This window comes from Haliaeetus albicilla, chromosome 22 (assembly GCF_947461875.1).
Source record: "Haliaeetus albicilla chromosome 22, bHalAlb1.1, whole genome shotgun sequence".
NCBI classification, from domain to species: Eukaryota; Metazoa; Chordata; class Aves; order Accipitriformes; family Accipitridae; genus Haliaeetus; species Haliaeetus albicilla.
This window is the reverse complement of record NC_091504.1, coordinates 7,903,044-7,928,252: the sequence shown is the minus strand read 5'-3', so window position 1 is coordinate 7,928,252 and position 25,209 is coordinate 7,903,044. Positions and strand designations below refer to the sequence as shown.

Sequence of the window (25,209 nt, the reverse complement as noted above, 5' to 3'; positions counted from 1 at the left end):
AAAAAAAAATAAAAGGCTAACTACAAGGCTTAATAAATCATTGCTGAAAAAAAGGCATTCACAGCAGTGCCACCAGTCACCATGGAGGGCTTTAGTACAATGATCGTTGATCTTGATTCAAGAACTAGGGGAAGACAAAGAACCCCACGCCAGCCTGTAAAGGTAAATTCAAACCAATTTGATGAAGGACTGCTTCTTTTCTGTCAAAATTCTGAGGGGATGCTTTAGTTAATAAAGGAATTGCCATCTGCACCTGTATGGGGTGCGGGAATAACTGGAACTGCAAAGAAGGTTGTGCAGTGGGGGGTGACAGTGAAGGTAAGCCAATTCAGTGCACCCCTGCTGCCACCTACAATGCCAGGGAAAAATGAGAAAAGACCGATTGTTGAGTGCACTGTCTTGATGAATGTGGTAGTGAGGAATGTCAGAACGCAGCCAACCTGCCCTGTCGCTCCTGATAAGTGTCCACACGCTTTAAAGAAAAAAACAGCAACAGGCTGCAGAAACCAATCCAAACACGTCAAGCCTCCCAGGGTCATTTGGCAGAGTTTTGGCTTTGCTGGGACTCTTTCGTGTGCTTAGTCAACGTTAGGAACACGTTCTGGTGTTTGGAGGGATTGGGAAGGGGCGATCAGCCTCCAGCAGGGTGAGGTCTGTGCAGAACGCCTTGCCTGGAGACGCCTCTTCCAAGCCCCAGAGCTCTGTGACAGGCTCAGTCACGGGGTCAATACCCCATGTGTTATTTTATGCTGCCTTCCAGTGCTGCTCTACCTTCCACTATCCGTGCACCGAGCTCATTCCTCGTTCCCTGCTAAGCTTTTGTGAGAGAAACTGCTGCCACTCGGCTCTTCGTGGTATGAGCTGTCACCCTCCAGTTCCTCTTCGCACCCCATGGCCATGGTGTTCAGATGGCTCACTGGGACGGGCTTTGAAAAGCAGTGTCATTCCACATGAGCTGTTCTCTGGGAAAAGAAACTCGGGGTCCCTGCTGTGCATCCCCCCCCCCCCTCCCCTGAGCCACGGGGCCTCGCGTGCCGGCACCTTCCCCAAGTAAACCTCGTCTCATCCCTCCAGAAGGGACAGGTCTCAGCGCACCTATGCTTCTTTCATGGCAACACATTGGTGCCTGCTTGAGGTTTATAGGCGTACAACGTACATAAGGGATGGCACGTACGCTGAATATATACAGAGCTACTCCGCCCAGCCCCATGCCACTAATTAACTCTAGCCCTCATTAACTTCTGAGAGCCTCTTCTGCAGTCCCGAGGTCGTTTTTAAGCAGCTTGCTGATGTCGCTTCATAAGTAACAACCGAACAGCCGGACCCCAGAGGGAAGCACCGGGGACGCCGCCCGCTCCTGCCCGAGGGAGGCCTGAGGAGACTCCCGGGGCGGCTCCTTCCCGCCCCGGTTCCGGCCCAGGCTCGCCGAGGGCGGCCCGTCCCCGCGCAGGCCCACGCTGCTCGGCCAGTACAAGGCCACCCGTGGCCGAGGAACCGCCACGAGCCCCGGTGCCCCCCTCCTCAGCCCCCGCCGGGTCCGCGGCGCCTCTGCGGCCGGGGGCGACGTGGCCAGCGCGCCGCTGAGGGCGGGCGGGCGAGCGAGCGGGCGCGCATGCGCGGGCGCCGCCGCACCGGTGGAAGCTGGGGGGGGGCGTCCGCGCAGGCGCGAGTGGCGGGCGGCGCATGCGCGGTGTGGGCGGCAGGTGCCGGGGTGGCGCTCGGCGGGACGATGTCGGGCCGCGGGCGGCGGGGCCGCAGGCGGCGGGGGGCGGCGGCGGCGGGAGCGGCGGCGGAGCAGCCGGGACTTGCGGCTGCGCCCGAACCCGAGGCGGCCTGCGCCTCCCCGAGGTGGCGGTGGCGGGGGAGCGGGAGCGGGGCGGCATGGCTCGGTGGGGCGCGGGGCGGGCGCTGACGGCTGTCCCCGCTGTGCCCGCAGGGTGAGCCGGTTCTGCCCGCAGTGCGGGCGCGGCGTGGAGCCCGCCTTCCGCTTCTGCCCGGCCTGCGGCGGGAGGCTGCCCCCGCCGCCGCTGCAGGAGGATGAGACGGAACAGACGGCCCCGGCCCCGCCGCGGGCTTCCCCGGCCCGACCCTCGGCCCCGGCCCCGCCGCGGGCTTCCCCGGCCCGGCCCTCGGCCCCGGCGCGGCCCAGCTGCCGCTCGCCCCGCAAGGCGCGGCCCGGCCCGGCGGTGCCGCTCCCGGCGGAGTCGGTGCTGACCGACCAGGGTGGCAGGCAGTGGAGGCTGGTCCGGCTCCTGGACGAGGGCGGCTGCGGGCTGACGTACGAAGGTGCTGTGGGGGCCGGGGCCGGGGCGGGGGGCGTCCCGGGAGCGGGCCCGGCCTTCCCGGGAGTCGGGGGGAGGAGAGGGGCCGGCCGGGGCCGGGGCCAGGCCCTGCTGCGGGCGCTGCGTGGCCCTGGCCGTTGGGCTGGACAGCTCGCAGGGGCCCGCAGCCGCTGTCGGTGTTCGGTGGGGCGGTCGGGCCGTCGCTAAACCGCCAGAACACACGGCGAACAGACGGCGCAGTGCGGAGGTGAGGACAGTCTGCCCGTGTCCTCCAGGATGGCGGCGACCGGCTGGCCCGCGGGGTCTGGCGTTCCCATGCTGGCCATCCGCCCGTTGCCCACCCTGCCAAGGCGGACGTCAGCCCTGGTGTAAGATCGAGCGGAGGCTGGGCTGCTCCATTACTTGAAGAAATGCGAATCGTTGGGAGCCATGCTTCCTCCTTCTGGTTTTTGGTTTCAAAACCTAAACGCTGCCGGCACCGTGCAGGAGTTCCTGTGTTGTAGGTGGTGTCAGTATCGGCTAAATGTCAATTCTGGATTCTTGGCCTGTTTTGGGGGCCAAAAGAAAGTAGCTAAGTCATCTGGGCTGCCTCTCAGCTGTTTAGCGACTGCTGATCTCTTCTCTCCAGTCTAGTTGTAAACTTCCAAAGGAAGGGTTTCGAACTTATTCCCTGTTGTGAACTTGGAAACTGTTCAGGAGGAATTTTCTCCATTAGTAAGCTTTGCCTGATATTTGGCTTTAGTTTCTTTTTAATTACTTACGCTGTTGCATAACAAAGTCTGGGTATCCACATATGCCTTTAAAAAGATGTGAGGTTAGAAAAAGAGAAAATCAATGTTGTTATTATAGCGGAGGGTGCTTTTATAGAAACACCTTTTGGGTGATGAGCAGCAGATAACCTGTGTTATAGCACTCAGTCTGAGAGCAGGAGAAGAGGAACTACCTCAAGGCCAAGTAATGGGTGCAGATCTTTTTGGAGAAGGAAGGCCACATATAGCTCTAACATTCATGCAGAGCAGAAGGGACTTTGGCATCTCTTACAGAGTTGACAAACTATGAAGTCAGCTGGAGGGAATGCTCAGCAAATGAATCTGGGGGTGCCTTTGAGATTCTACTAATGATTTGTTCTTTACATACCACCTGCAAAGCACCCCACTACTGTAACCATGCCTAGATGCTTCTGTGACTTAAGCAGAACTGCACTCGAGGCATGTCAGGGGTGCTGTGCTTCTGGAGCAAGGTAAGAATTATTTTGTAGTAATCTGGGAAGACACTGTCACAGAGGATGCTTTTGCAAAGAGCAAGTGAAAGAAGCTGAGGATAAGTAAAAGCCAGCTGCACAGGCTGCATTTAATGATGCAGCTGACACTGCAAGTACCTCTTTTCCATGCTCCTGTAACCACATCTGTTCCATCCTTCCACAGCGCAGTCAGCATCTGGAACCTGTCCTCAAAAGCAAAGATACTCCCTCAAACTTGTGAGTTTTGGTCTGTTTGGGTAAGGAATAGTGCATAGTGTACTGTGTCCAGGGCCTGACCCACTTGGCCTGTATATGGCTAAGACTGTCTGAGGAATTCAGAGAAAGTGGTCGCAGAGGCTCCTTCTAGCTTAGGATATGGATATAACTTCCTGAGGGTGTCATGCTTGGATTTCAGTAGAAGTTGGCTCTTCCACTAAAGGTGTGAAGAAAATAGATATGAGGACTAAACAAACGAAAAGCCTTCACCACAGAAGGTTGCCTCTTTGATTTACCAGGCTCAGTAATCTCCAAAACTGAATTAGGTGGTGTAAGGTACAGATCTTCATTCATTAATGTCAGACCTACTTTTTTGCTGTATGGCAAGTGTGCACATACCCTCCTGAAGTCTGGCGAAACTGGAGAGGTTAGAATTTGTTGCCTGTGCTGAGGTAATGTGATGAACCAGCACTGAGAGACTCTGTAAGGCCAGAGCACATTTTTAAAACGAACAGTAATTATAGTTGGAGTTCGAGCCAGCTTTCTAGGCACTTGCCAATAACTTGGGTTCTCCAGAAACATGCTATTTCCAGTAATAGCTGTTCTGCAATGGAAATTCAGTTGATTGATTTTCAGGAACAGACAAACCAGAGCAGAAAGACTGTTTTCTTGTCTGCCGTGGCTCTTGGGGGTTGCTTGTCTGTGGGAAGACCAGTGCTGACTAATGGCTCTGTGGGGGACCTTGTGTTGACCCCTCTTGTGGGCACTTGAAAAATCCCTCTCCCTTTTGTCAGAAGAGACATTTAAGAGGATGGAGGAGGAATACAGTGTTAATGAGAAAAGACAGCTAAGTTGCCACAAAACTAGGTGGGAAACTATAATCGCTTCTGTACGCAACACTCCCAACTCCTCTGTTTCGCACCTTTGGCATCTTTTGGCGTTTTGCTTGGTAGGCTTCTGACAGCATAGCCCAGCCCTTGCGGTTGCAGAGGACTGTAGAGTATGATACGGCACATGAGAGCGTTTTGGCTCCTGGGTTTGATGGCTCAGATCAGCTCACCAGGCAAGGTGCAGAATAAAATATCCTCTGGAACATGGTTGGTTGTGTTGCCTGAGGCCTGCTGATCCTCCAGCTACCTTGGCCAGTTGTGTGGGTAGGGCCTTTGGTATCAAACCTGCCAGGATATAAAACTGCTGGCTCCTCCCATGCATAATAGCATCTGTTCTAAGTTAGCCTGCAGTATGCTGAGTATGTATATACATGTGTGTAGGCAAACACATACATATTGACTGTAAACTATATGTATTTCAGGTTACTTGATAACAGCAGTAGTAAAAGGGCACTTACTAGTTTAAAAATATGCTCATAAGATTTCCACACATTACCCAAACACTTGGATGTCACAAATACAGACCTTCTTACTTGTCTCACTTTCTGACAGCTAGAATAAAATGTTACAGTTCTTTGTTGGGACTTGCCTGTTTGCAGAAATAACCTCATCTGTGCTGTGGATAAGAAGGTCACCTCTGGCTCCTTTTAACATAACAGCTTTGGGACTAGAGCTCACTCTACATTGCCAGATGATCTACATTATCTAGATGCTTTTAACCCACAGACAGAAGTGGTAGTGCTTGAAATGTCCAATGTGAGACATCCACTCCTTTGTTCTGTGCTGATGCTCAGAGTTTATGTGGTTGTTAGGCACGGCATTAAATAGTGAACTAAAAGACCTCAGCTCTGTTCTCAGCTCTGTCGCTGATCTGGTATTTGATTTTTTGGGGGGGTTGTTGCTTTATTTAAAATGAGTAGTGAAGGTCTTGTAGCAATCTTGCCCAAGTTTCCCTTTCTAGCAGGGTGTGTGTGGCTGAAGTAATGCTCCTCCTTCCTGTTCCCTTTAGGATGTCAAAGATGGCAGGATCTACAATGAACAGAATTTCTTCCAGCGAGCTGCGAAGGCAGGCACAGGTTGGTGCTTCTTGGAGGGGTAAGGACTAGGCTGCTTGTTAGGAAAACTGGCATCCCTCTCTCCTCAGTTATGTGAGTCTCTGGGAAGGCCAGGCTAGAATAAACTACTTCACTGCTTGGTTAGTGGCAGAGTGCTGGGAAGTTTGGCCAAGAGCCTGCTCTCCCAGGAGTCTCTGTGTACAGAGGACACCACAGTGTTGGCATTTTTAAGCTTTCTTGGTCTACCTGTGCTTTGTCTTGATCTCACTGGTAGCTGTTCAGCCCTGCAGCCTGACCTGCCTTGGCTCCCTCTCTGTTCTGTGCCCCTTCCATGGGCATTTCTGTCAGTTGCTGTCTGGTATTTACTCCATTGACCCAAAAACCTGAGCAAGAGCAAAGCTGACCAGAGAATGTGGGCAGGGGTGATGGAGGAATTCATGTCAAACCTGCACTTCTGGGAGGACTGTAAAAATCTGCTTCTCCATCCCTCTCTCTCTTCCCCCTTCTTGTTTTACCTAGCCCTATAGCAACCACATGCCTTAGCCTGCTCTGGTATTCCCAGCATCCTTTCCGTCTTATTCTTGCTCTGCAGTGCTATGTGCATTGACATGCCAATACCCCAGCACATTAGGCTGGCATTTCTGGGACAGAATCAGTACAAGAGAGGCTTCCTGCTGTCAGCTGCCCAGGGCAGAGTAGGCCTTTGGAGAAAGGGCATCCCTGACTGAGTGCCTTTTTTCTGGAGCTCCTTAGCAGCATCTGCTGCACTCTGTCCTCTTCTCTCCCCTTCTAGTGGAGAAGTGGAAGAAGTGGCACTTTGTGCCATTGCTGGGAATCCCCAATTGCGTTGGCTTTGGACTGCATGCAGATAGCTACAGGTGAGGTGACTGCGAGGGGCACAGCTGAGCTCTTTTGTCCACAACTGCCATCTTCTTGGGCTTTCCCTCTTCTCTCCTTGCTGTCTGCTATTCCTTTTCTCATTGTCCCCTGGACTCCTAACCTTTATGTACTGCTCCTATCTAATTTATTAACAAATGGTTTGCCTCTCTCATTTTCCTGCTTCCTTCAGTCATTATGTTGCTGGTGAAGTCATTGCTTTTGCTGCTTCTGCCCTTCAGGCCAGGGGACACGTTATTCCTGCCTTCTAAGCTTGATTACACAAAGGGGAGACTATATCTGCAACACATGATCAATATGTCTTTCCTTTTCAAGAAGTGTTCTGTTACCAAAAGTTGGGGAAATGTTTGCCCAGGTCAACCTGAAGGAGGGTCTAATCCAGGTGGATTGCTTGACGAGTGTCTGTTGCAGGGTTTCCAAATCAGGTAGGTACTGCTACGTGCTAAGCTCTTGTCTCTTGTAGGTTTTTGGTGTTCTCTGACTTAGGGCGAACTCTTCAGTCCGTCCTGAATGATGGCTTACACCTACTGAGGGAGAAAGCAGCTTTTCAGATTGTAGTCCGGCTGGTATGTAGAGAACCAATACTTTCTAAGACACTTTTTCAGAAAAGACCTAAAACTTTCTTCTGGATCTTTCAAAGGCGTTTTAAAGCTGATCCAGGGGGTTGGCTGGGATCTCTAAGTAGCATCTCTCAAGCCTGTTGTAAACTTGAGTAGCATCTTTTGAGCAATATGTCACCTTGAAGGAATTTGGGGTAAGGAGAATGAGAGAAACCTGACACCTGAAAATTAGAGGCTGTGAGACATAGTGGTTTTTGTGCTCCTCCACACAGCTTTGGGGAGCTGGGGAGGGTCCAACTCAGTGATAGCCAGGGTGCTGAAGGAGTCTGCGTGGTTCTGATATGCTTACGCCTCTTCTGTTTACTCCTAGCTAGACTGCCTGGAGTACATTCATGAAAATGAGTACGTTCATGGGAACATCACAGCTGAGAACATCTATTTGAACCCAGCAGACCTCACACAGGTAAGGAGCAGGAGCAGAGTTGCAAGGAAATGGCAGTGAAGGTGGGCTTGTGAAATGGGATAGAGCAACACCCAGGTTCCTGTGGCTGGGCAGGGGAGCAGTGCACTCTGTGCAGTGCTCAAGCAGGTGCTGTGGCGCAGGATTGTGGGCTACACTGTAAGTGGAATTCACACCACACACATGCTCAGATGTGTACTTCCTGATGTCTTCTAGGTGACCCTAGCAGGCTATTGCTATGCGTTCCGTTACTGCCCAGGAGGGAAGCACGTGGCTTGGCGCGAAGGCAGCAGGACCCCTCATGAAGGCACGATAGAGTTTATCAGTCTGGACAGCCACAAGGGAGCAGGTGAGTCTCAGTTTATAACACAAGCCAGCAAAGCTCAGCTAGAGCTGTTACTGTGGCAGTGCTCTCTGAAGCTAGGGCTCCCTGCTGGCATTTCTGTTATTGCTGCTTTCCAGGCATTCACATGCACCTGGAATGAAGTTCTTATTTGGGCTGATTTCTCTTGCCTCTGGGCTGCTGTGTTGAGATTTGCCACATCACTCCAACTGGAGCAAGAGGTGCAGGGATGTTGCTCCTCCATCTGGAGCCTTGGCTACTGCAGGTGCGCAAGGAATAGAAAACAGGGCTGCTTCATGCTGGCTTAGCAGGGATCTGTTTCAAGCCAGACTGGATCCCTGCCCAAAACAGATTTGCAGCAGGCTCTGCTCTGACCTTGAAACAGTGAGAGCTGGAAAGCCATTTAAATTAGCCAATTCCTCTCCTGGTTGGGATGTGACTGTTCTCTCCTAGTGTTCAGACTGGGCAAATATTCCCCCAGAGGCTGGCAGGTGATTCCTCAACAGTGTGAGTTAGCGGGCTCGCAGAAGTATTGATATCTCAGAGCCCATCTTACTGAAGCTCTTGCATTTCTTTACTTCTGCTCTTTAGACTTGTGCCCCTTGATGAGGCTGCCCATTTTACAGAAGGGGTACCTCAAATAGAGACTTCCAAGGTTGCGCAGTGAGTGCTGGAGTCTTTACTCTCTGGAGGAGAGGTGCTAGCCCAGGCCTCTTCCGGAATGGCTAGCAAACTGTTTTTTTCACACGTGAATATCTCTTCCTTCCCATCAGGACCATCTCGCCGGAGTGACTTGGAATCTCTGGGCTACTGTCTTCTGAAATGGCTCTCTGGCTTCTTGCCTTGGTCTGAGGAGCTGGACAAAGTAGAAACTGTGGTGGAGAAGAAGGAAAAGTAGGAGAAATCATCTACTCTCTTGGGAAATGCTCAGCAGAAAGCAGTGAGGGAGGTTTTGAGACTGAAATCACTCAGTCATAGTACACTACTGGGATGCGGGTAAATCCTGCTGTAAAGGCTGAGCCTGGCCAAAGGGTGTTTGACAAACCCTGGTTTCTGCTCCATTCAGAACATGGCCATCTGAATTCAGCCTTTTTTATTTTTTGTCCCTATTGCCAAAGACAGCCTGTTCAGGTGCCTGCTCCATTTCTTCTCATCTGACAGCACTCTGCACTGATTATTCCAGGTACAAAGGGGATGTGAAATGCCTTCTCCGACTGTGCTTCAGGCAGAAGAGACCCATTCCAGGTATGGGCTTGCTCTCTGTGACAGTGGGACTGGGGAAGGAGGATTGACTGTACCTGAAGCTAGAACCTTCTCTGTGCTGGGATGCTAGTCCAGGATGGCTTCCACTGGTGATGGTGACCAAGCATTGCATGGACTGGTTGACAGGCTCCTCCTGTGAACAAATCCCTTGTCTTTACAGCAAAACAAGGAGGGCTGCTACCCATTATCTGTATTCATGAGCCTTGCTGAAGAGGCAAGTGTTCTGGTGGCTTTAAAAATGCAGTATTTGGGGCTAGAGGTCATTTCCCCATCCTGTCTTTGAGCTTCATATTAGTCTGTGGTTTTGTTTTCCCTCTCTGCAGCTGGCCAAGGTAGGTGGGTGAAGTGTCTACAGGGAGAGCAGTCTGAGAAGGCCATTTAGCAGCTTTGTAAAGAGAACTGGAGTGCTGTGCTGCTCCATGCAGTGATGTACCTTGCTTTGCAGATGCCCTGCAGAGCTACCTGCAGCAAGTAATGGCACTAGAGTATGAGGAGAAGCCTGACTATGAGGCCCTGCGGCAGCTCTTCAAGAAGCCACTGGAAAAGATGAAAGCTTCAGCTTATGACTCTCTGGATATCAAAATGGTGCCCTAAGTAAGTGCCAGTAGTTTAGATTGGAGCAGCACAAAGTACTTGTCCCCCTCTACTGCTGTGAGCACAGGAGCAGCACAGTGCTGCTGACCTGCTCCATCTGCCCTGGAGTGCTGGAGGCAGCAGTCAGGAGGTGAGGACAGAGCAGGTTGGTCTGTGAAACCTCCCCAGGTGAGACCTAGGGGCTCCTCCTGATCTGTGAAGGGAGCACTGCCCCTCCAGCATTCCTGATTAAGAGACCAGTCCAGTGCTACACAAAGCTGGGCTTAGCCTGTGTTACAGTGTGTGTTTCCACAACCTTCTGGAAATACTTGTCCTTGGAGGAATATGACAGGGGTTAATAAAGCAAAGGCTGAATGGTCTGCAGGGATGTGGAGGTGTTAACATAATGCAGACTGATACAATCTTGTCCTTTCTAATTTTTTTTTTTTTTTAAAGAACCAACCCTCTGGGCTGTATCTTTTGCTTTTCCTTTTTAGAAAGCAGTTTGTAGTTCTGGTTTTATTGCCTCAGGCCTGTGGCTCTCCAGACCCAGGTACTCTGTTTTATCCATGAGGCACTTCCAAGATTGAGGCTTGAGACAGATCTGGTTTTAGGCCAGGCCTGCATCAGCCAAGGCCACTGGATTAAGCAGCAAGCCCCAGGAACATGGAGCTAGCTCCTCATCACCTAATTTACTCTTCCTGGGAAGTAATTGAACTGATTAATGTTCCTGTCTAGTGTCTTTCAGAACAAGAAAACTTGCACAGGAAGAGTTCAAAGCTTTCTGCAGTGTGAGGCCTTTCCTGCTGATATTTAACTTTTATGTACCTGTTTTAGAACTGAGAGTTTTTTTAACAAGTGTTTTCTTCCAATTTTAATGTGACCCAATGCTGAATTTTGAGCTGCTGCTGCAACAAGTTAATGATGTGAAGACATTCCTGCATGGCAAGTCATTGTAAGCAGTAGCTGGAGAACTGCAATGTAGCCACCAGGAGAAGGGTGAAGCCTGGCACAGAAGTAAATCAGGGACTTGTTTTTTTAACTACAGTGGCAGTACCTAGTTTTGTAATAAACTTTGTGGACAAGCACCCAAGGCTGCTCTCTATTTGTTATTTGGCATGCTCAAGGCCTTTTCTGTAGGCTTTCTGGGGCTGCTGTAGAGTTGTGATGGTGGATTGAGCCCCATGCTACTTGTTGTGCAGGGTGTTCTCCCAGCTGCTCATATTATTGAAGTAAATAGCCTACAGGCAGTCCCAGCTGCAACTTAATCCTAAGAATTTAGCTCAGAGCTAACCTCTGACTTTATCCCCAAACATCCCATCAGTTCTCCAAGCCCCAGGTCAGTGAAACACCAGTCACTGAAGTAAGACAAGAAGCCATCTATATTAAAAAAAAGTTTTTTATAAAAAAGTCACTACACTGTGTGTATCTGAACTGTTGCCATCTGCCACAGTAACTTCTAAACAAAGGAAGAGTCATGGAGTCCAGTTCCAGTGTTAAATTCAGTGACGTCTCGTGGAAGTCTTGTACCTTGGTATTTCAATGCTCACTACCTGTTTGTAAAGAGAAGGCTGTTTTCCTAATGTTCACAGGCTGAAGGAGCTTTAACCCAGGCTTGCTAGGCTGAGGTCAGTGTAGGTGGCTTCTTCAAATTGTTACTGAAGCAGCACAGATTTCATTTTTTATAAGAAAAGCATACGCTGCCCTTGCAGATTAGGAGCTAGTAGCAAGGCTTAAATGAGGGCTTTCAGTAAGACAAACTGTCTGCCCTTACTGCCTGTTTCTAGTGTTCAAGTGATGTGTGCTTCCCTTGAGGACACATTAATGGAAATAGCAAGGAAGACTCTGCGAGACAGGAAATGAAACTGAGCCACTGGCTGCAGGTGGCAGTTCACCCACGCTGTTCCAGCAGAGACTAACAGTTCACAGAGATCACATTACTGTAGTACTGGGCAGTGAAGCATTAAGGCACAGAAGGAAGATTTTTTCAGGCGAGAACATGGCAGCTAGAGCCAGAGGCAAACATGGTTAAAAACCATCTGAGAGGTAGGTAAAAAAGATGCTCAAACTTGCAGTGAGCCTTTGTTTACCTCTTGACTGTATTCATAAAAACCTCGTATCAGTGCAGCAAATGGTATATACATAGAAGGAAGCACCAGCTGAGTGAGACAGTACCTGGCCAGAAGGAAAAGGCAGCACAACCTCAAAAAGGTCTTTCAAGTGGAAGAATTCAAGCATAGTGTTACATCCCGTAACTTGAGAACCAAAGTCAATTCCTTTCTTTTATAGTGCCAGGCCTCACAGCGAAGCAGGGGACATGACAAGTTCTTTCCTATCACCAAGCAGTAACTGGTGAGGTATGACAAAAATGAGCTATAAAATTTCCTTTGTGGAGAAGAATCTTAAGTTTGCAGAGGATCAGACAATAGGGAATACTTTAAAAAGGCAGCTATCAAGGAAGGAAGTGGCCCAGAAGTGAGCTACAGAATTAGAAGATAGGTATAGGCGAAGTTGAGGGGAAGGGCTCTTTTTGGAGGTATTGACAATTATTCACTATCATCCCTGTATGACTACAACAGAAATACTGTTTCCAGGAATCCTAGAAAAGGAGAGAGCATGAAGAAATCAGAGGCTTAAGAAGCCCAAGTTCAACCTTTCTTCACTGTGTTCTGCCACATTTTTTCGCTTGACTTGCCTTCTGTCACACTTGCCATCACTAGGCCTAGCACAGACTGACTGTAAACATGATTCCAGGTAGTGAGGCAGGCATGGCTTCTTGTTCATTGCACTGCCAAGAGGCAGTGCTGAGGTAGATTTAAGAGGTACTCTGAGGCTGCCTTCTGTAGAAGATGTAGGACTGGCACTGTTGACAGAAGAGTAGCCTGAGCTCCCTTCCATGTTAGGATTTCTTGGGGTGAGATATGCTGAAAGGCTGCGAGTGTCATCCAGCAGCTTAGCCTCCCTCAGTGGTGCCATGTGCCCAGACCACTCTACAGCTAGGGTGTCTTCATCACTGGAGTCCTGACAGCAGTGCTCCGCAGGATCCATATAGACCACCGTCACATCCAAGATCCCACTGGGACCTGTCACTGCAGGATAAAAGAAAAAGGTTAGTGTGGATTTGGTCAGCACCAAGCAGGCACTCATCACAGAATCAAGCAAAAAAGAAAAAACAACAAACAAGCAAGGGTGTAAACCTTATGTCTACTTAGACACAGAGGAGAGGGTAGAGCACTAAGTTCACCCTCATTTAAAACAGTAACTTTCCCCCCCCTCAGACCATTGAACAGCCAGTCCCAGAGTCAGCAGAACAGGTAATACAGTGTTTCTAACACAGTGGGCCATTACTCATCTTTGGTCCACTATCAGCAGTATCTGAAAACAGTCTCACTTTGAAATACTAAGCAGCTACAAAACCCTTCATCATGTTCTGAAGCAGTATAAAGAAAGAGAACAGGTATATACCTCTAAAATAGTTTAACAATTATAACCACTGGGGAAGGGGAAGAGTTTTTCCAACTGGTCTCCAGCTGAAAGTTCAGGCTTCTGTTGCCTGAGAAACAGTTTTAAGCAAAGATGAAAAGACAGATTTAATTCTCTTGTCTGCTTTTTATAAGGAGAATAAAAAGCCTCACCATCTCCATCTCTCTCGCCTTCACTTTCCTGATCACCTTCATAACCAGAGCAGGAATCTAAACTCCAGTCTAGGAAGTTATCTAGAAGACTTTCTTCCTGGGTGGATAGCTCTGCTGTGGGTGTAGTCACAAAGCTGCCCCTGTCATCCTGAATACTGTCTTCCCTCCTCCTGTAGCAGGAAAATCCAGAAGTCACACATGAAAAGCCAGGTCTTCTTTTCCAGCTCTTTTAATAGGTATGTCAAGGTAATTGTAGAAAAATTGACCACATTTAAGAATGAAACCTCAGGATACCAAAGAAGAAAAGCTCATGCTAACCTTCAGAGACATTTACAGTGATGAGTTATACTAGCCTTTTAGTTCTCTTTCCAGAGGGAGAGCTAAGGAAAGTCTGAATCTCCACCACATTCGTGTGCAAAGGACTGGGCTCTGGGTCCTCTTGTTTCATACCCAACAATGAACAGAGCTGGCTGTAACCCATCATCTAAAAAAAAAAAAAAAAAAAAAATCAAAGAACCAGTAAGAATTAGACCATGAGATTCCCAGAAAGAGGCTATTTATTTTCTAGGAGAAATCTATCCCAGTGAGTTCTTCCCACATGTATTCAAACAAAGCAGTTATAGTCCCCACAGATCAAGCTTAAAACTACCACTTTATTTAGATATTCTCTCCTCCAAAAGTCTAAAGTTAGAACCCACTTCCCATTATTTGAAGTTTACTACATCCTGCCATATGGTAGCTTTGCTCTGGGTGTCAGACATCAGCAAATGAAGACAAAGAGCTCACCCACCTTTTCTTTGCCTATTTCTTCATAACGCTCATCTTCAAATCGTTGTTTCACTGCAGTTAAGGACACCTGCCTATAATCCTTTGGGACATCATCATGAAAACTGGAAAGAAAGATCAAAGCCCCAGTCTTAGAATGGATTATATGAAACAAGGTTAACAAAACCTGCCAATTAAGTACTTTCCCTCTGTCCCTCTCAGCTCTGTGCTAAAGAAGTTGGTGTTTCAGCAGAGCTTGCTAAGCAGCTAGCCAGGACACTTCGTTTCTACACATATGAGCATCTAATTCCTTTTCTGTTCCTTGAGGTAAACAAGATATTTGCCTTGTACTCTTTAAAAAAATGAGCTACTTTAGCTACTGGAACTCCTTCTGAAGCACACCACTAAGCCAGTTGCAGTCTTATGAAAATAGTGCTGTTTGGCAAGCTGAAACCTGTCAAGCCTTGAGGAACATCACACTTTCTGTAACCCAGGGCCACTACCAGTTTGGAGAAATACAATAGCTGTCCCTGAACTGGCCCCTAGGCCTTAGTGCCTTGTGCTGTGGGGAGCAAGGCACTTTCCCAAAGCCACCTCCTTCACTGGGAAGGGCTGACTGTATAGGTGCAGTATGCCTGCAAGAGCTGGGATTCAAGTACTCAGGTGCCCTCCCAAAAGGGTTCCAAAACTATTACCACTTTTGGTGGAGGCTTAGCACACAGGGCAACAAGTCTTCAAGAGAGAAACCAGTGCACTCAGACAGCTGGCTGGTCCAGGGGTGTGCTGGAAAAGAGAATACAGATTACCATTTCACAAAGCTTGGTAGTTCTGTAATCAGACGCACTTTTTTTTTTCTAATGGGATAAAGATCATGATCTTTACAAGCTTATGCCTGTACACAGTTGTAACAAATTCACAGTTAGCTTCAAGGATAGGTTTACCTGCCAAACTGAAGTTACACCTAAGTATAGAAATCTTCAGTCTCGTTTAAACACAAAGGTTGCATAGTCTGATGCTAATATTCTTGTTCATCATAGCTATTATGGGGTAAAATAGACTGAGCTCAACTCTTCAATTCTGAAGTCTTATACCTTTCCCCTTCTTCCCCCTGCCCCTCTCCCCCAGCCCAAGTGATTCAGACATCTTGCCTAAAGACAAAGCAACACCAGAAATACCCCAAAGGCTGCCTAAAAAGACAAGGCAGACTGAGATACCATGCTGTAGCTCCAATTAAAAATTAAGGTCCCTTACCTTGCCTGTGTAGTATCTTAGCCAGCAGCAGTGCTGCAGCAGCCAGCCGAGCTGGGGAATACACACAAAGACTTGTGTTTAAGAGTGACAGTTCACAAATGAAGCTGTAAAGGTGAAGAGTTCTTCTCTCCAGTGAGACTATGTTTGACAATACTTCTTTGTAGTCCACAATGGTAGGTATCTAGTGCAGAAAGGAGAACAGAGGTTGGAAATACAAGATGAGCACCAAGTATTTAGAACAGTTGTTTCCAGGAGATGCTGTTTTCATTACATTAGGGTTTGGGTTTTGTTTAACTACTATACTGACATTGAAACATTCTCAAGTGAAAGAATAAATGGCCTCTTAAAACTTAGATTTTAATCTCTACAGAAAGGCAGAGGGTTTTGTATCTGCATGCTCGCCAGAGGTGATTGAGAACACTCACATAAAACCCCAACATCTTAGATAAGGATAAGTGCTAATTACAACAGCCTGACCTCAATAGCAGCCCAAAGGGTGAAATATTCCATCCAACTTCCAAACTCACCCTTATCTTTCCTTCTAGGGCAGAAATGATCTCACCCATCATTCTGACCAAGTCTTCATACTTGTATGTGTTGTCTGTTAGCCACACAGCTTCCCGTATTGTCAAGATCTCTTTGCTGATGAAACTAAAATATTAAATAATATTAACAGTTAGCCCCAGAAGTAAGGGAATTTGTGCACCTGTGCAGTAATGTTTTTGTGGCTGATAAATGCACCCAAGATGACCAAAGAGTTAAACAACTTTATAAGGTACTTTCCCAGGTACAGACCAGGAAAGAACGAACAGCAGCTCTTCATTTATTTCACCTTTAAGCTGGAACCACCTACTAGAATGTTCTTAATTTCTCATTTATGAAACCTCTCCTAGGTTAAGATGCAAGATATTAAGGAAACTAACACAGAAGAATAACTTTCCACCATACCATGCAGTTCATCTGAGCATAATACACTAAACTATGTAGCAACACCACTGCAGTTGTTCCTTACAGGGTTACTTGTGCTAACATGGCATGAGACTTCAGTTGCTGATGGAATGCATTTAGACCAATCCACCACTATGGAATTTTTTCATATTTAAAAACACATTTTGTATCTCATTTGCAGAGGTTGTGTCTGTATGCAAACACAGTTCAAGCAACAGTCAATGTAGAGGGAAGCCAAAGATTCTTTCTAGTATTATTATTAGCAAGGGGCAGGGTGGAAGCTTGAGCTGCAGAAATGACTTTGAATGATCACAATAACCACCTCTGTTCACCATTCAGAACCCCTACCGTGTGCAAATGACCATGCAGGCTATTCCCAAAAGCTGGAGTCGAGCTCGAGGTACAGGTCTCAGCTTCAAATAACGATCCACGCACCCCACTGTCATGTGAAGGCATAGGCTAGAAAAGTCTTTCATGGTAGCCACTTCTACCAGCCAATCAACCAAGATGTACCTAGAAAAGAAAGAGACATAATCTGTGCAGTTAAAAGCCATTCAAACCCATGCTGAACATCCTCCCCACGCCTAGTTACTGAGTCCCTTCTCCACTCAGAAGTTCCAAGCCAAGAAATTTCACCAAAAGAATTTTCAGAAAAATGACATATTGCACTGAGATAAGGATTTGCAACCAGATGCCTGTTATTCTCTGAAGAGTCAATGGTCTTAAGTTGTCTGTGAAATGGAATTAGAAACTATCCTGTAATAGGCACTTGCACAAAAAAATGGTAGGGCATACCAATTAGGAGGCTAAAGGACTCCTAAGATAACTAGAGAGTAACTATAGTTCTAACAAGTCAAACAGTGCCTCCAGTTCTTGAAGAACTTGTTAATCTTGACAAATGCAAGAACTTACAAGTCCAGAAAAAAAACCTCACACACTTCATTTCAGTTCTTCATCAGGGCTTGAAATAAAGGCTCTGATACTTCCTCTGTGAAATGTCATGTGTTTCTCTGATTGTACACAATGCATCACAGAAGAGTAAAGCAAAAAATTCCATCTTCCAACAGACCTCATTCTAGATTTGTTTCCCTCTACAGATGTGGAAGGAAACAGGCAATGGTGTCTGCTCCGTGGCCTGACTCCTGGATCTGAGTTTTTACCTCATTGTTTCATTCATTCCTTTCTGCACAGTGAAGATACTTTGCTTGCTGATAGGAAGGGAAGCTTGAAAGATTTGAGACACCATTTCACTGGAAGATTTTGCTTCTAATCCTAGTTGGTTTCCATTCCCACAAGCTTTGGCTAAAGCTATCTGTAGTAGAGAACACATAAAAAAAGTATTTTTTTTTTATCAAATACAAACTAAGGCAGCACAGGACGGTCCTGTAATTTTCCTGCAGAAAACAGAGAGCAAACATGACAAACTACTTGAATCAGTAGTTCTTAGTGTGGCTTAAATGTTGAACACGCATTATTTGGACACAGGCTTTTAAGTCCATCAAAAGATGCATCTTTACTCAGATTCTACCACAGACATGCAGTATTTTCCAAAAGAGGGGGACCTGCAGAATAAATACACACATGCACATATAGATACCATTCAGCCATTTTGACCCTGCTTCTAAAGGGAGGACTCTAAACCTACAACAGCAGCATAGAAGAGACCAAATAAAGACTGTTTTCCTGGGAAAAGTCAGTCTTACCTGTGCTTCCCAGCAGCCCTTTGCTGCATAGTCTCGTAGCTTCCTGAGACTTTGGAGGTATCTGCCAGGATCTGACATCTACAGAGAGGAATGTAAACAGATTTCAAAACCCATTACATTTACACAACGAACAGAAGGATTGTAGTATTAATATCCAGAGAAAAACACCGCCTGTGGGTACATATATTATTTCAGCAACCAGTCTGTTTCTCATCACGATGACAATGTTGTTTTGAAGAAACTTTCTTCAGTTCTTGCTCAAGGTCTCACAGGAAATGAGACAGGTCACTTGAGATTCCATCATGAGAGCTTTGGCAGATTTATTAATGGCAATGCAGGCAGTCTCCCCCCTCCTGTTCCCAAGTGAGCCATATAACCACTAGTCAACAGTGCCTATGTCGAGCAAAATTAGTATAAAGGAACTTCTGCTTGCACCTCAGCTACCACTGCTCGTAGACTTGCTTACTTTAAACACCAAGGCAGACCAAAGCTCATTTGAGAGATTTCTCAGCGCTCTCCTTGTTTATGAAGTAAGCTGAGGAACAGCAGTTTCTTTGTGTACATTCATTGTGCATAACAGAGGTCCAGAAATTACAGTGAAAAAGTTGTTTTGAGACAAAAAAAACACTACTTACAGCAGCCTTTCTGTTACTTTCCCAAAGGAGGTAGGAACTGTTTAAACAACCCTGCTTTGAAGATTCTTCAAACATTTCAAGGGATTCCTTTCTTTTTTCTTCATCCTACAAAGAAAAGGCATGACAGTATTTTTGCTGTCCAGCCAACTGGATGCCAGATCTCAATACTTCAGAAGCTACAGAACAGCTCTGTAATGAAAGCTACAGAGCAGAACCAATCAGTTGCGAGTCCCCTTCAGACTATGAGGGGTACTCCCACATCCACTCAGTGCTGCCATTTGAAGATCCAGGCTCAGGAAGCTGTTAGTGGTTTTCCTCAGCTAGACAAAAGCTTTTTGGCTTGCTTGCCACTGAAGGTTTTTTTTTTTTTTTTTGATACGCATTATGACTGGAAGGCTTCCTTTGAGACCTGAACACACTGCAAGCCCGTGATCAAGCCAAAATTAATTTCATCGTTTGTAAAATTCAATAAACTAAGTTGATAATGTCCCTTTAAACAGCCAGTAAATTAAACTCATGAGAACAGAAATCCCTAGGCCACTTGAGGAATATGAGAGCATTTGGCTGATTTTTTAAAAAAAACCAACCAAACAAACCCAAGGTAAACAGCACTAGCATCACCAAAAAAAGTACCCAAACACATCAAATCAGTAATACTGCTTACCTCAAAGAGACTCAAGATCTTAGCCAAGCAGTGGAGAATAGATCCTTTTTGAGCCTGAAGAAAGCATTAAGATAAAACATTTATAAAGATAAACAAAGAACAATAGCAACTTTTGCTAGTAATTCCAGACTACAATTTAGTTTGCCTTTCAATCATTCTTCCCCCTTTCTTTTCTCAAGAAAAGTTATTTCTGAGACAGTACTGAGTCTCTCAGAAGAGACAGTACAGGCCTCCAGCACTCATGATACACCAAGTGCAGTTCGGCAATAAATTCATTAAAGTGATTGATCCACAGTCATTTAAGTAACAAGAGCATACGAGCTCCTTGGGGAAACAAAAATATTTTTTCCAAAATAACTAGATACAGCAACCAGCCTATGTTAAAATAAAGGGCAGAAAGAAATCTTACTTTCTCCAACTGACACTCTGCTTTGAGACTCTCATAGACCACAGCTTTACAACAGCTTCCACTCAAGGACCAGGGAGGACGGATAAAAAGCCAGATAAATGGGGCTGCGCACACATTCAAACGCTCCGCCAGACTGAAGAAATGAGATGCCTTTAATCCATTCACTTCTGCACGACCCTCGTCGGAGATGGACACTGAACAAAAAACCCACCAGAAATCATTTAGAGTTTATTCACAACACGTGCTAGGCATTTAGTCAGGCCAAGATAGACAATAGGATACAATCAGGAAAAGATTGAATAGCATCCTCCCTTTAGAGCCTTAAAAATCATGGAGATGGCAAAAGAAGAAAAATCTTACTACAGTCAGTCTCTAGGAACATATAACCCTAAGCTGCGGGGCAGGGGGCACGTTCTGCAAATACCAACATTCAAAGCAATGTTAATTCCTGTCAGTGTACAAACAGATTGGTATACAAGTCACCTGCCTTGCCAGTACCCTCTGCAAGGAGGCTTGTCCTGTGGATTGTCAGTCCTTTTTGTTACATTTATCACACCAGGTAAGTAGCCAAGTTTGATCAGAAATTTACAAAGGGTAACTTCTAAACATGAATTCATAAGCTATGCATTGACTTCTTTTCTAAAAGAGCTGTGCACTATACTGTCATTTAACACCTAGCAGTTTAGTGGCCAGTGCTTAAGCTGCACTGAAAGGTAAAACGAAGAGGCACCATAGTCAATGCGACCTAACCATTCGCTGAAGGCAGCAAGCTAGCTCTGCACTTCACTGCTCAAGAACCTGGGTACAAAAGCATCAGTGTTTGAGATACAGAAGAAACAGCTTTTTAAGCAGCCAGTAAAAGTGCCAACTTTATTATGAGACAATTAGTCTGATCTGTATCTATAAACAAGCCTTTAGCTCATCTACCATGTCCTTCTGTCATGTCATCTTCCCCAAACACCTGAGTACAAGCTTCCACACTTACAGCCTTCATTGTATAGGTACGCTATCCCCAGCTTCACAGCAGCTTCAAAGTTACCCCTTTCAGCAGCCCTGAATGGGAAACAGAGAAGATACTTGAGGTTGAAATCAGTAGGTGCTTCCAGGCCCACGTCCTCAAACAAGTTACTTCAGTGGAGGCCAGGCTGTGCATTTGGTGATCGCCAACCATAAGCATATGTGCTTTCACTACAGAAGTTAAACATAAGTTATGCTGAGGGTCTTCTTGCTGTAACACTTTTCTATGCCAATGTCCAGGATAATCTGACAATTCATAGGAATGTTTCCCATTCCCATGCAACATCCCCAACACCAGAATGCAATAACATGTTTTGGTACTTGCACCTTCAAGGACTTCATCAAGCCCTCGTGCTCCTCCCTTCCAAACTGATGTGCACGTAGTAGTCTTCTTCAGAAAGAAGATCATACATGCACCAAAGAAGCAACAGGCAGAAGTAAACCAATTATCATGACGTTTAAACTGATGTATCCCCTTCAAATCAGAGGGATAAAAATATGTTCTCCATCATTTTTAAGCAGGTTTATCATTAGCCTTTCAAACATCACTTGTTTTAATACTGAAATTTACCCATTTTTCAATATGCTGGTTTGTACAAGAAGTGACCAAGCCAACTCAGACTTAGAAATATGGTTATGCTCTTGAGCCTCTGATCTCACTTGCACATTCATATGAAAGCACCAGTAACAGATTTTAGTTAGTGTGCTATGTTCCAATATGGAATATTAATGCCCTTAAAGAGAAATAACTTTGGTGTAATAACTTCAAACATGCTCTTCTACAATGTCAGACAAATTTGATTCTTGAACCTTACCTTTCAAACATCTTCAGATTGTTTGGAGAAGGCCATATTCCTTGGAAACTTGCACATGCCCAAACACTAGCATGATTGTCCACAAGGTATTTAAGATGCGAGTGCACCTGCAAGGGAGGAGCGTAAAATAATAATTACTAAAATAAAGGGACCAGCAGAAAAATAGTTCTTTGCAATCTAATTTTAGATAGGCAACTAATTAATCACAAGTTATGATTAACTCATTACCTACCTAATCACCATTAAGGCAAGAGGCGCCAAACCAAACTAATTTGTTCAGCCACGGTGATCTAGCAGGACAATACCCACAGAAAATTTACACAGAGCACTCAAATACTGCTGCTAATCTTCTTAAGCTTGAGTACTGAGAAATAAAACTGCTAATGGGATAGCAAAAATCTAATTACTGCATGTATTCTTTGGTTTTCTTCAGGTTTACTCTGACACAAGAAGCCAGCCTTTTCTGTGTGCAGTCCTGGCTCCTAAAGGCAGATAAAAGCCATGGTGCATGACAGAGGGGAAGCAGTAGCAGACTCACAGCTCTGACAGAGAGGATATCCTCAGCAGGAAGGCCCTTCAGAACATGAAACAGAACATCCTCGGGCAGACTTAACAACGTCAGGACTCGAGGCCGTTTTCTTACCCTTCGCTTTGAAGGGAAAGAAAAACACCTGGAACATCTACAGTGAATCACTGGAAAACAAAAAACACAGGACACCTCCATTAGTGGTGGAACAATACGAGGGGAAAAACGCACTACGGAGTATATGCATACACAAATATGCGTTTACTCAGGCACCTATTTACTGCAGCATAGGACGCATCTTCAAGCATATTAATCATAGAGAAATTTAGCATGTGTCATGTAACGCCATAAAGTAAGCCACAAAGCAGCAAGTGACTTGTTCAATTTAGTCAATTAAGCTAAGAGGCTCAGAAGGGATGGCTCATGCTCTAGTCCTCTTCATCGAGAACCCTTCCATGCCCTAACTCCATCATTTGACAGTGTTTAGTTAAACTGTCACTACTACAACTTCATTTACCTCCCCCATGCCCCAACTTTTCCTTCTTAATTGATAGCAGTCCTTGGAATGTGACCGGAGAGATTAGGAAGTTAAGACTCAGCAAACCAGCTCAAGCCAAAAGCCCATCTTTCTAACCAGCCAGTTGCTGCCATGGGTGCTCATGGAAGATCCCTAAGAACCAGGAAGCCCTCTATGAAGTTTCAGCGCCTTGTAGCATTCATAGACTAAGGCATTGCCTACATCTTCCGTTCCTCAGTAAGACAGAGTTTACCCTCACTGCACCCGCCAAGAGACGAAAATGATCTAACAGATAAGGCAAAACCAAGAAGAGCACATGAGCACTGCTCACTGGTAGAGACTCATACTCCATGGTAGAAAGCTCAATCCCTTTTCCATCTCTTGGGGATAGCGCAGTGTTTGGGCTGCCACCAAGAGCCTGGCCCCTGCCTGCACTCCGGAGCCCCAACACCCACAGCAGTCTGACACGTTACCTGTCTGATTAAAAAGCTATTCCCATGAAAATAAAAACTTTTTGATGTGCGCAGGGCAGAATACTGCTATTCTTCTCATCTTCTTCCTCTCTCTGGAGAAAACTTCAGCAGTATTTTTGCCATGAAAAAGAAACGGACTTCGACACTGGTATGCCCATTAAACCTGTGTGAACATCTGAATGACTGGGGAGCACGGGGTAGTTGAGCAACTCAGGGAAGAGGAAAACTCAATTTCAAAAGACAGGAAGTCGCACAGGGAAATCTTCAATTTGCTGCTTCACAAAATCAGAGTGGTTTAGGCTGGAAGAGACCCCTGGAGTTCATCCCAACATCCCGCTTGCCCTGCCCAAGCGGCATCAGCTACAGCAGGTTGTGCAGGACCACATCCAGTCAGGTTTGAAAGTCTCCGAGGACGGAGACCCCACAACCGCTCTAAGCGACCTGTGCCACCGTTCAGTCACCCTCAGAGGAAAAAAACGCTTTTTCTTGTGTTTGAATGGGGTACCGATTTGCGCCCAGCAAATTCAAAGACCTCTTCGACGTTATCCCGCACGCAATCTACGTTTCTTAACGCCTGGCTTGGAAGTCAGAAGCGCGGGAGCGCTCAGACACCTCGGCCAGCTACAGCGGCGGATCCTCCACCGAAAGCGAAGCGCCCTCAGGTACGGACGGCACCGACACCCCTCCCGGTGCGGCGGCAGGCAGCGCCCCGCGGGCCCTTCCCGCAGGCGGAGCCGTTTGAGGCCCCGTGAAGCCGCAGCCCTGACCCACTGTGCCCCCCCCCCAGCCCCCCGCCCGGGCCGCGGCCCGCACCGCCCCCCCCCCCGCCGCCGCCGCCGCCGCCGTTTGAATTTCGGCGCGCTGCCGCCAGCGCCCCGCCGAGCCGCCGCCGCCGGTCCCCGCGGCCGTTGCTGTCCCCGGCGGCCCCTCAGGCGCCGGCGGGAGCCGCGGCGGTGCCCGGGCCGAGGCCGCTCCCCCGGGGCGCGGCCCTGCCTCCCCCACCGCCCTCGGAGCCCCCACAAGAGAGGGCCCGGCGCGGCGCCGGGGGAAGAGGCCGCCGCGGAGCCGCTGGCGGCCCTCAGAGCCGAGCGGGAGGGAGGAAGAGGGACGAAGCGGCGCCCCCGGAGCCCGCGGCCAGGGTCCGCACTCACCGCCCGCCTTCATCGCGGCGCGCCCCCGGGGACCGAGCGCAGACCACCGGCCGCCGCGCTCAGACCGGCTCCGAGTGAGGGGGCGCCGCCGGGGGGCGGGACCGAACCGGCCGGGGGGAGGCGGGGCTTCCCGCAGGAGGACACGCCCCAGCCCTCGGCCATGCCCCGTCGCCGCTCAGCGAGGGTCAGGGACCGAGGCGCCTCCCTGGGGCGGCCGGAGCTCCTCCCGCCCGCGATAGGCCCAGCTCTTCTGAGCGACGCCTACCAGCCGCGCGCACTTTTTTTTTAAACACAACAGCCCCCGTGATTGGTCGGAAGGCCGGCGAGAGGCGGTGCCCTCCCCGCCCCGCGGGCTCTGATTGGGCGCCGAGGATGCGAATTCGAATTGGGGCAGTTGGCGGTTCGAGCACCTCGCGGACACGGCGGCTGCGGCGCATGCGTGCGGCGCAAGGACACCCTCCCTGCCCCGCCGTGTGGCGCCGTTGCCATGGCAGCGGGCGCCGGTTGCGCGGCCTTTCCCTCGGGGCCGGGGCCGTGTTCCCGCCGGCTCTGTCACCCAGGGGCCCAGCGCGGAGGTGGGAGCCCGCAGCGGTGGCCCGGGGTCCCCCATGGGCCGTGATTCCCTTCTCTGCTCTAGGCCCCAGCCGGCGGCAGCCTTCCGCGCCTCTGCGGTGCCACTCAGCCACAGCCACCTGCTCTGGCACCGAGGCTTGCCAGGCCAACGGAGCTACACCAGGCAACTGCTGAGGGAGCTCTTGTGTCTTATTTCCACCTAATTTATTTCCACCCTGAGTATCTGGGGCCTAAGGGTGTCAGTGCTGGAGGAAGAGCAGCAGGGAGGACACGCCTGCTGGAGGAAGGAGCAGGGCTGCCCAGACAGAGTCCATTTCTGATGCCCTGAGCTGCAGCATCGCCCCGTAC

The 25,209-nt window shown here is 48.1% G+C and overlaps 2 protein-coding genes across 4 annotated transcripts; one reads left to right on the top strand and one right to left on the bottom strand.

The window, feature by feature from the left end:
• Nucleotides 1–1,686: 1,686 nt before the first annotated feature.
• On the top strand, nucleotides 1,687–10,867 carry VRK3 (VRK serine/threonine kinase 3). 3 transcript variants are annotated; one of them, XM_069809579.1, is made up of 12 exons: nucleotides 1,687–1,848; nucleotides 1,937–2,286; nucleotides 3,707–3,759; nucleotides 5,638–5,704; nucleotides 6,477–6,561; nucleotides 7,044–7,146; nucleotides 7,511–7,603; nucleotides 7,817–7,949; nucleotides 8,717–8,837; nucleotides 9,127–9,188; nucleotides 9,652–9,800; nucleotides 10,528–10,867. In XM_069809579.1, the coding sequence occupies exons 1-11, from the start codon at nucleotides 1,730–1,732 to the stop codon at nucleotides 9,798–9,800; spliced, it is 1,335 nt and encodes a 444-aa protein (XP_069665680.1). In that variant the 5' UTR covers nucleotides 1,687–1,729; the 3' UTR covers nucleotides 10,528–10,867. The 3 variants fall into 3 exon arrangements, 2 of the variants coding, with proteins under 2 accessions (XP_069665680.1, XP_069665679.1); XM_069809578.1 differs by lacking the exon at nucleotides 7,044–7,146 and adding an exon at nucleotides 6,896–7,005 and having other exon boundaries at nucleotides 7,515–7,603; XR_011329268.1 differs by lacking the exons at nucleotides 7,044–7,146; nucleotides 10,528–10,867 and adding an exon at nucleotides 6,896–7,005 and having other exon boundaries at nucleotides 7,515–7,603; nucleotides 8,717–8,939; nucleotides 9,652–9,721.
• A 297-nt stretch (nucleotides 10,868–11,164) lies between these two features.
• Nucleotides 11,165–24,411, bottom strand: CCNF (cyclin F). The gene is made up of 17 exons (XM_069809577.1): nucleotides 24,289–24,411; nucleotides 22,160–22,314; nucleotides 21,622–21,728; nucleotides 20,775–20,842; nucleotides 19,790–19,983; nucleotides 19,381–19,434; nucleotides 18,717–18,821; nucleotides 18,082–18,159; nucleotides 17,539–17,690; nucleotides 16,727–16,891; nucleotides 15,958–16,081; nucleotides 15,431–15,611; nucleotides 14,875–14,962; nucleotides 14,205–14,304; nucleotides 13,768–13,898; nucleotides 13,415–13,584; nucleotides 11,165–12,868 (listed from the first exon to the last, which is right to left on the bottom strand). Exons 1-17 carry the CDS (start codon nucleotides 24,299–24,301, stop codon nucleotides 12,405–12,407), a joined length of 2,349 nt encoding a protein of 782 aa, XP_069665678.1. The 5' UTR covers nucleotides 24,302–24,411; the 3' UTR covers nucleotides 11,165–12,404.
• Nucleotides 24,412–25,209: the final 798 nt, after the last annotated feature.

What these genes read in the sequence shown, in the direction of transcription:
- CCNF (XM_069809577.1), bottom strand. An exon ending in AGGGCTGCTGGGAAGCACAG is followed by an intron (nt 17,691 to 18,081) that starts GTAAGACTGACT and finishes TCTCTACTACAG; the next exon opens with ATAGCTTTAGCCAAAGCTTG. An exon ending in GGAATGAATGAAACAATGAG is followed by an intron (nt 16,892 to 17,538) that starts GTAAAAACTCAG and finishes TTTCTTTTCTAG; the next exon opens with GTACATCTTGGTTGATTGGC.
- VRK3 (XM_069809578.1), top strand. Translation starts at nt 1,730, where the DNA reads ATGTCGGGCCGCGGGCGGCGGGGCCGCAGGCGGCGGGGGGCGGCGGCG. An exon ending in ACCCAGCAGACCTCACACAG is followed by an intron (nt 7,604 to 7,816) that starts GTAAGGAGCAGG and finishes GATGTCTTCTAG; the next exon opens with GTGACCCTAGCAGGCTATTG. An exon ending in GTGGTGGAGAAGAAGGAAAA is followed by an intron (nt 8,838 to 9,126) that starts GTAGGAGAAATC and finishes TGATTATTCCAG; the next exon opens with GTACAAAGGGGATGTGAAAT.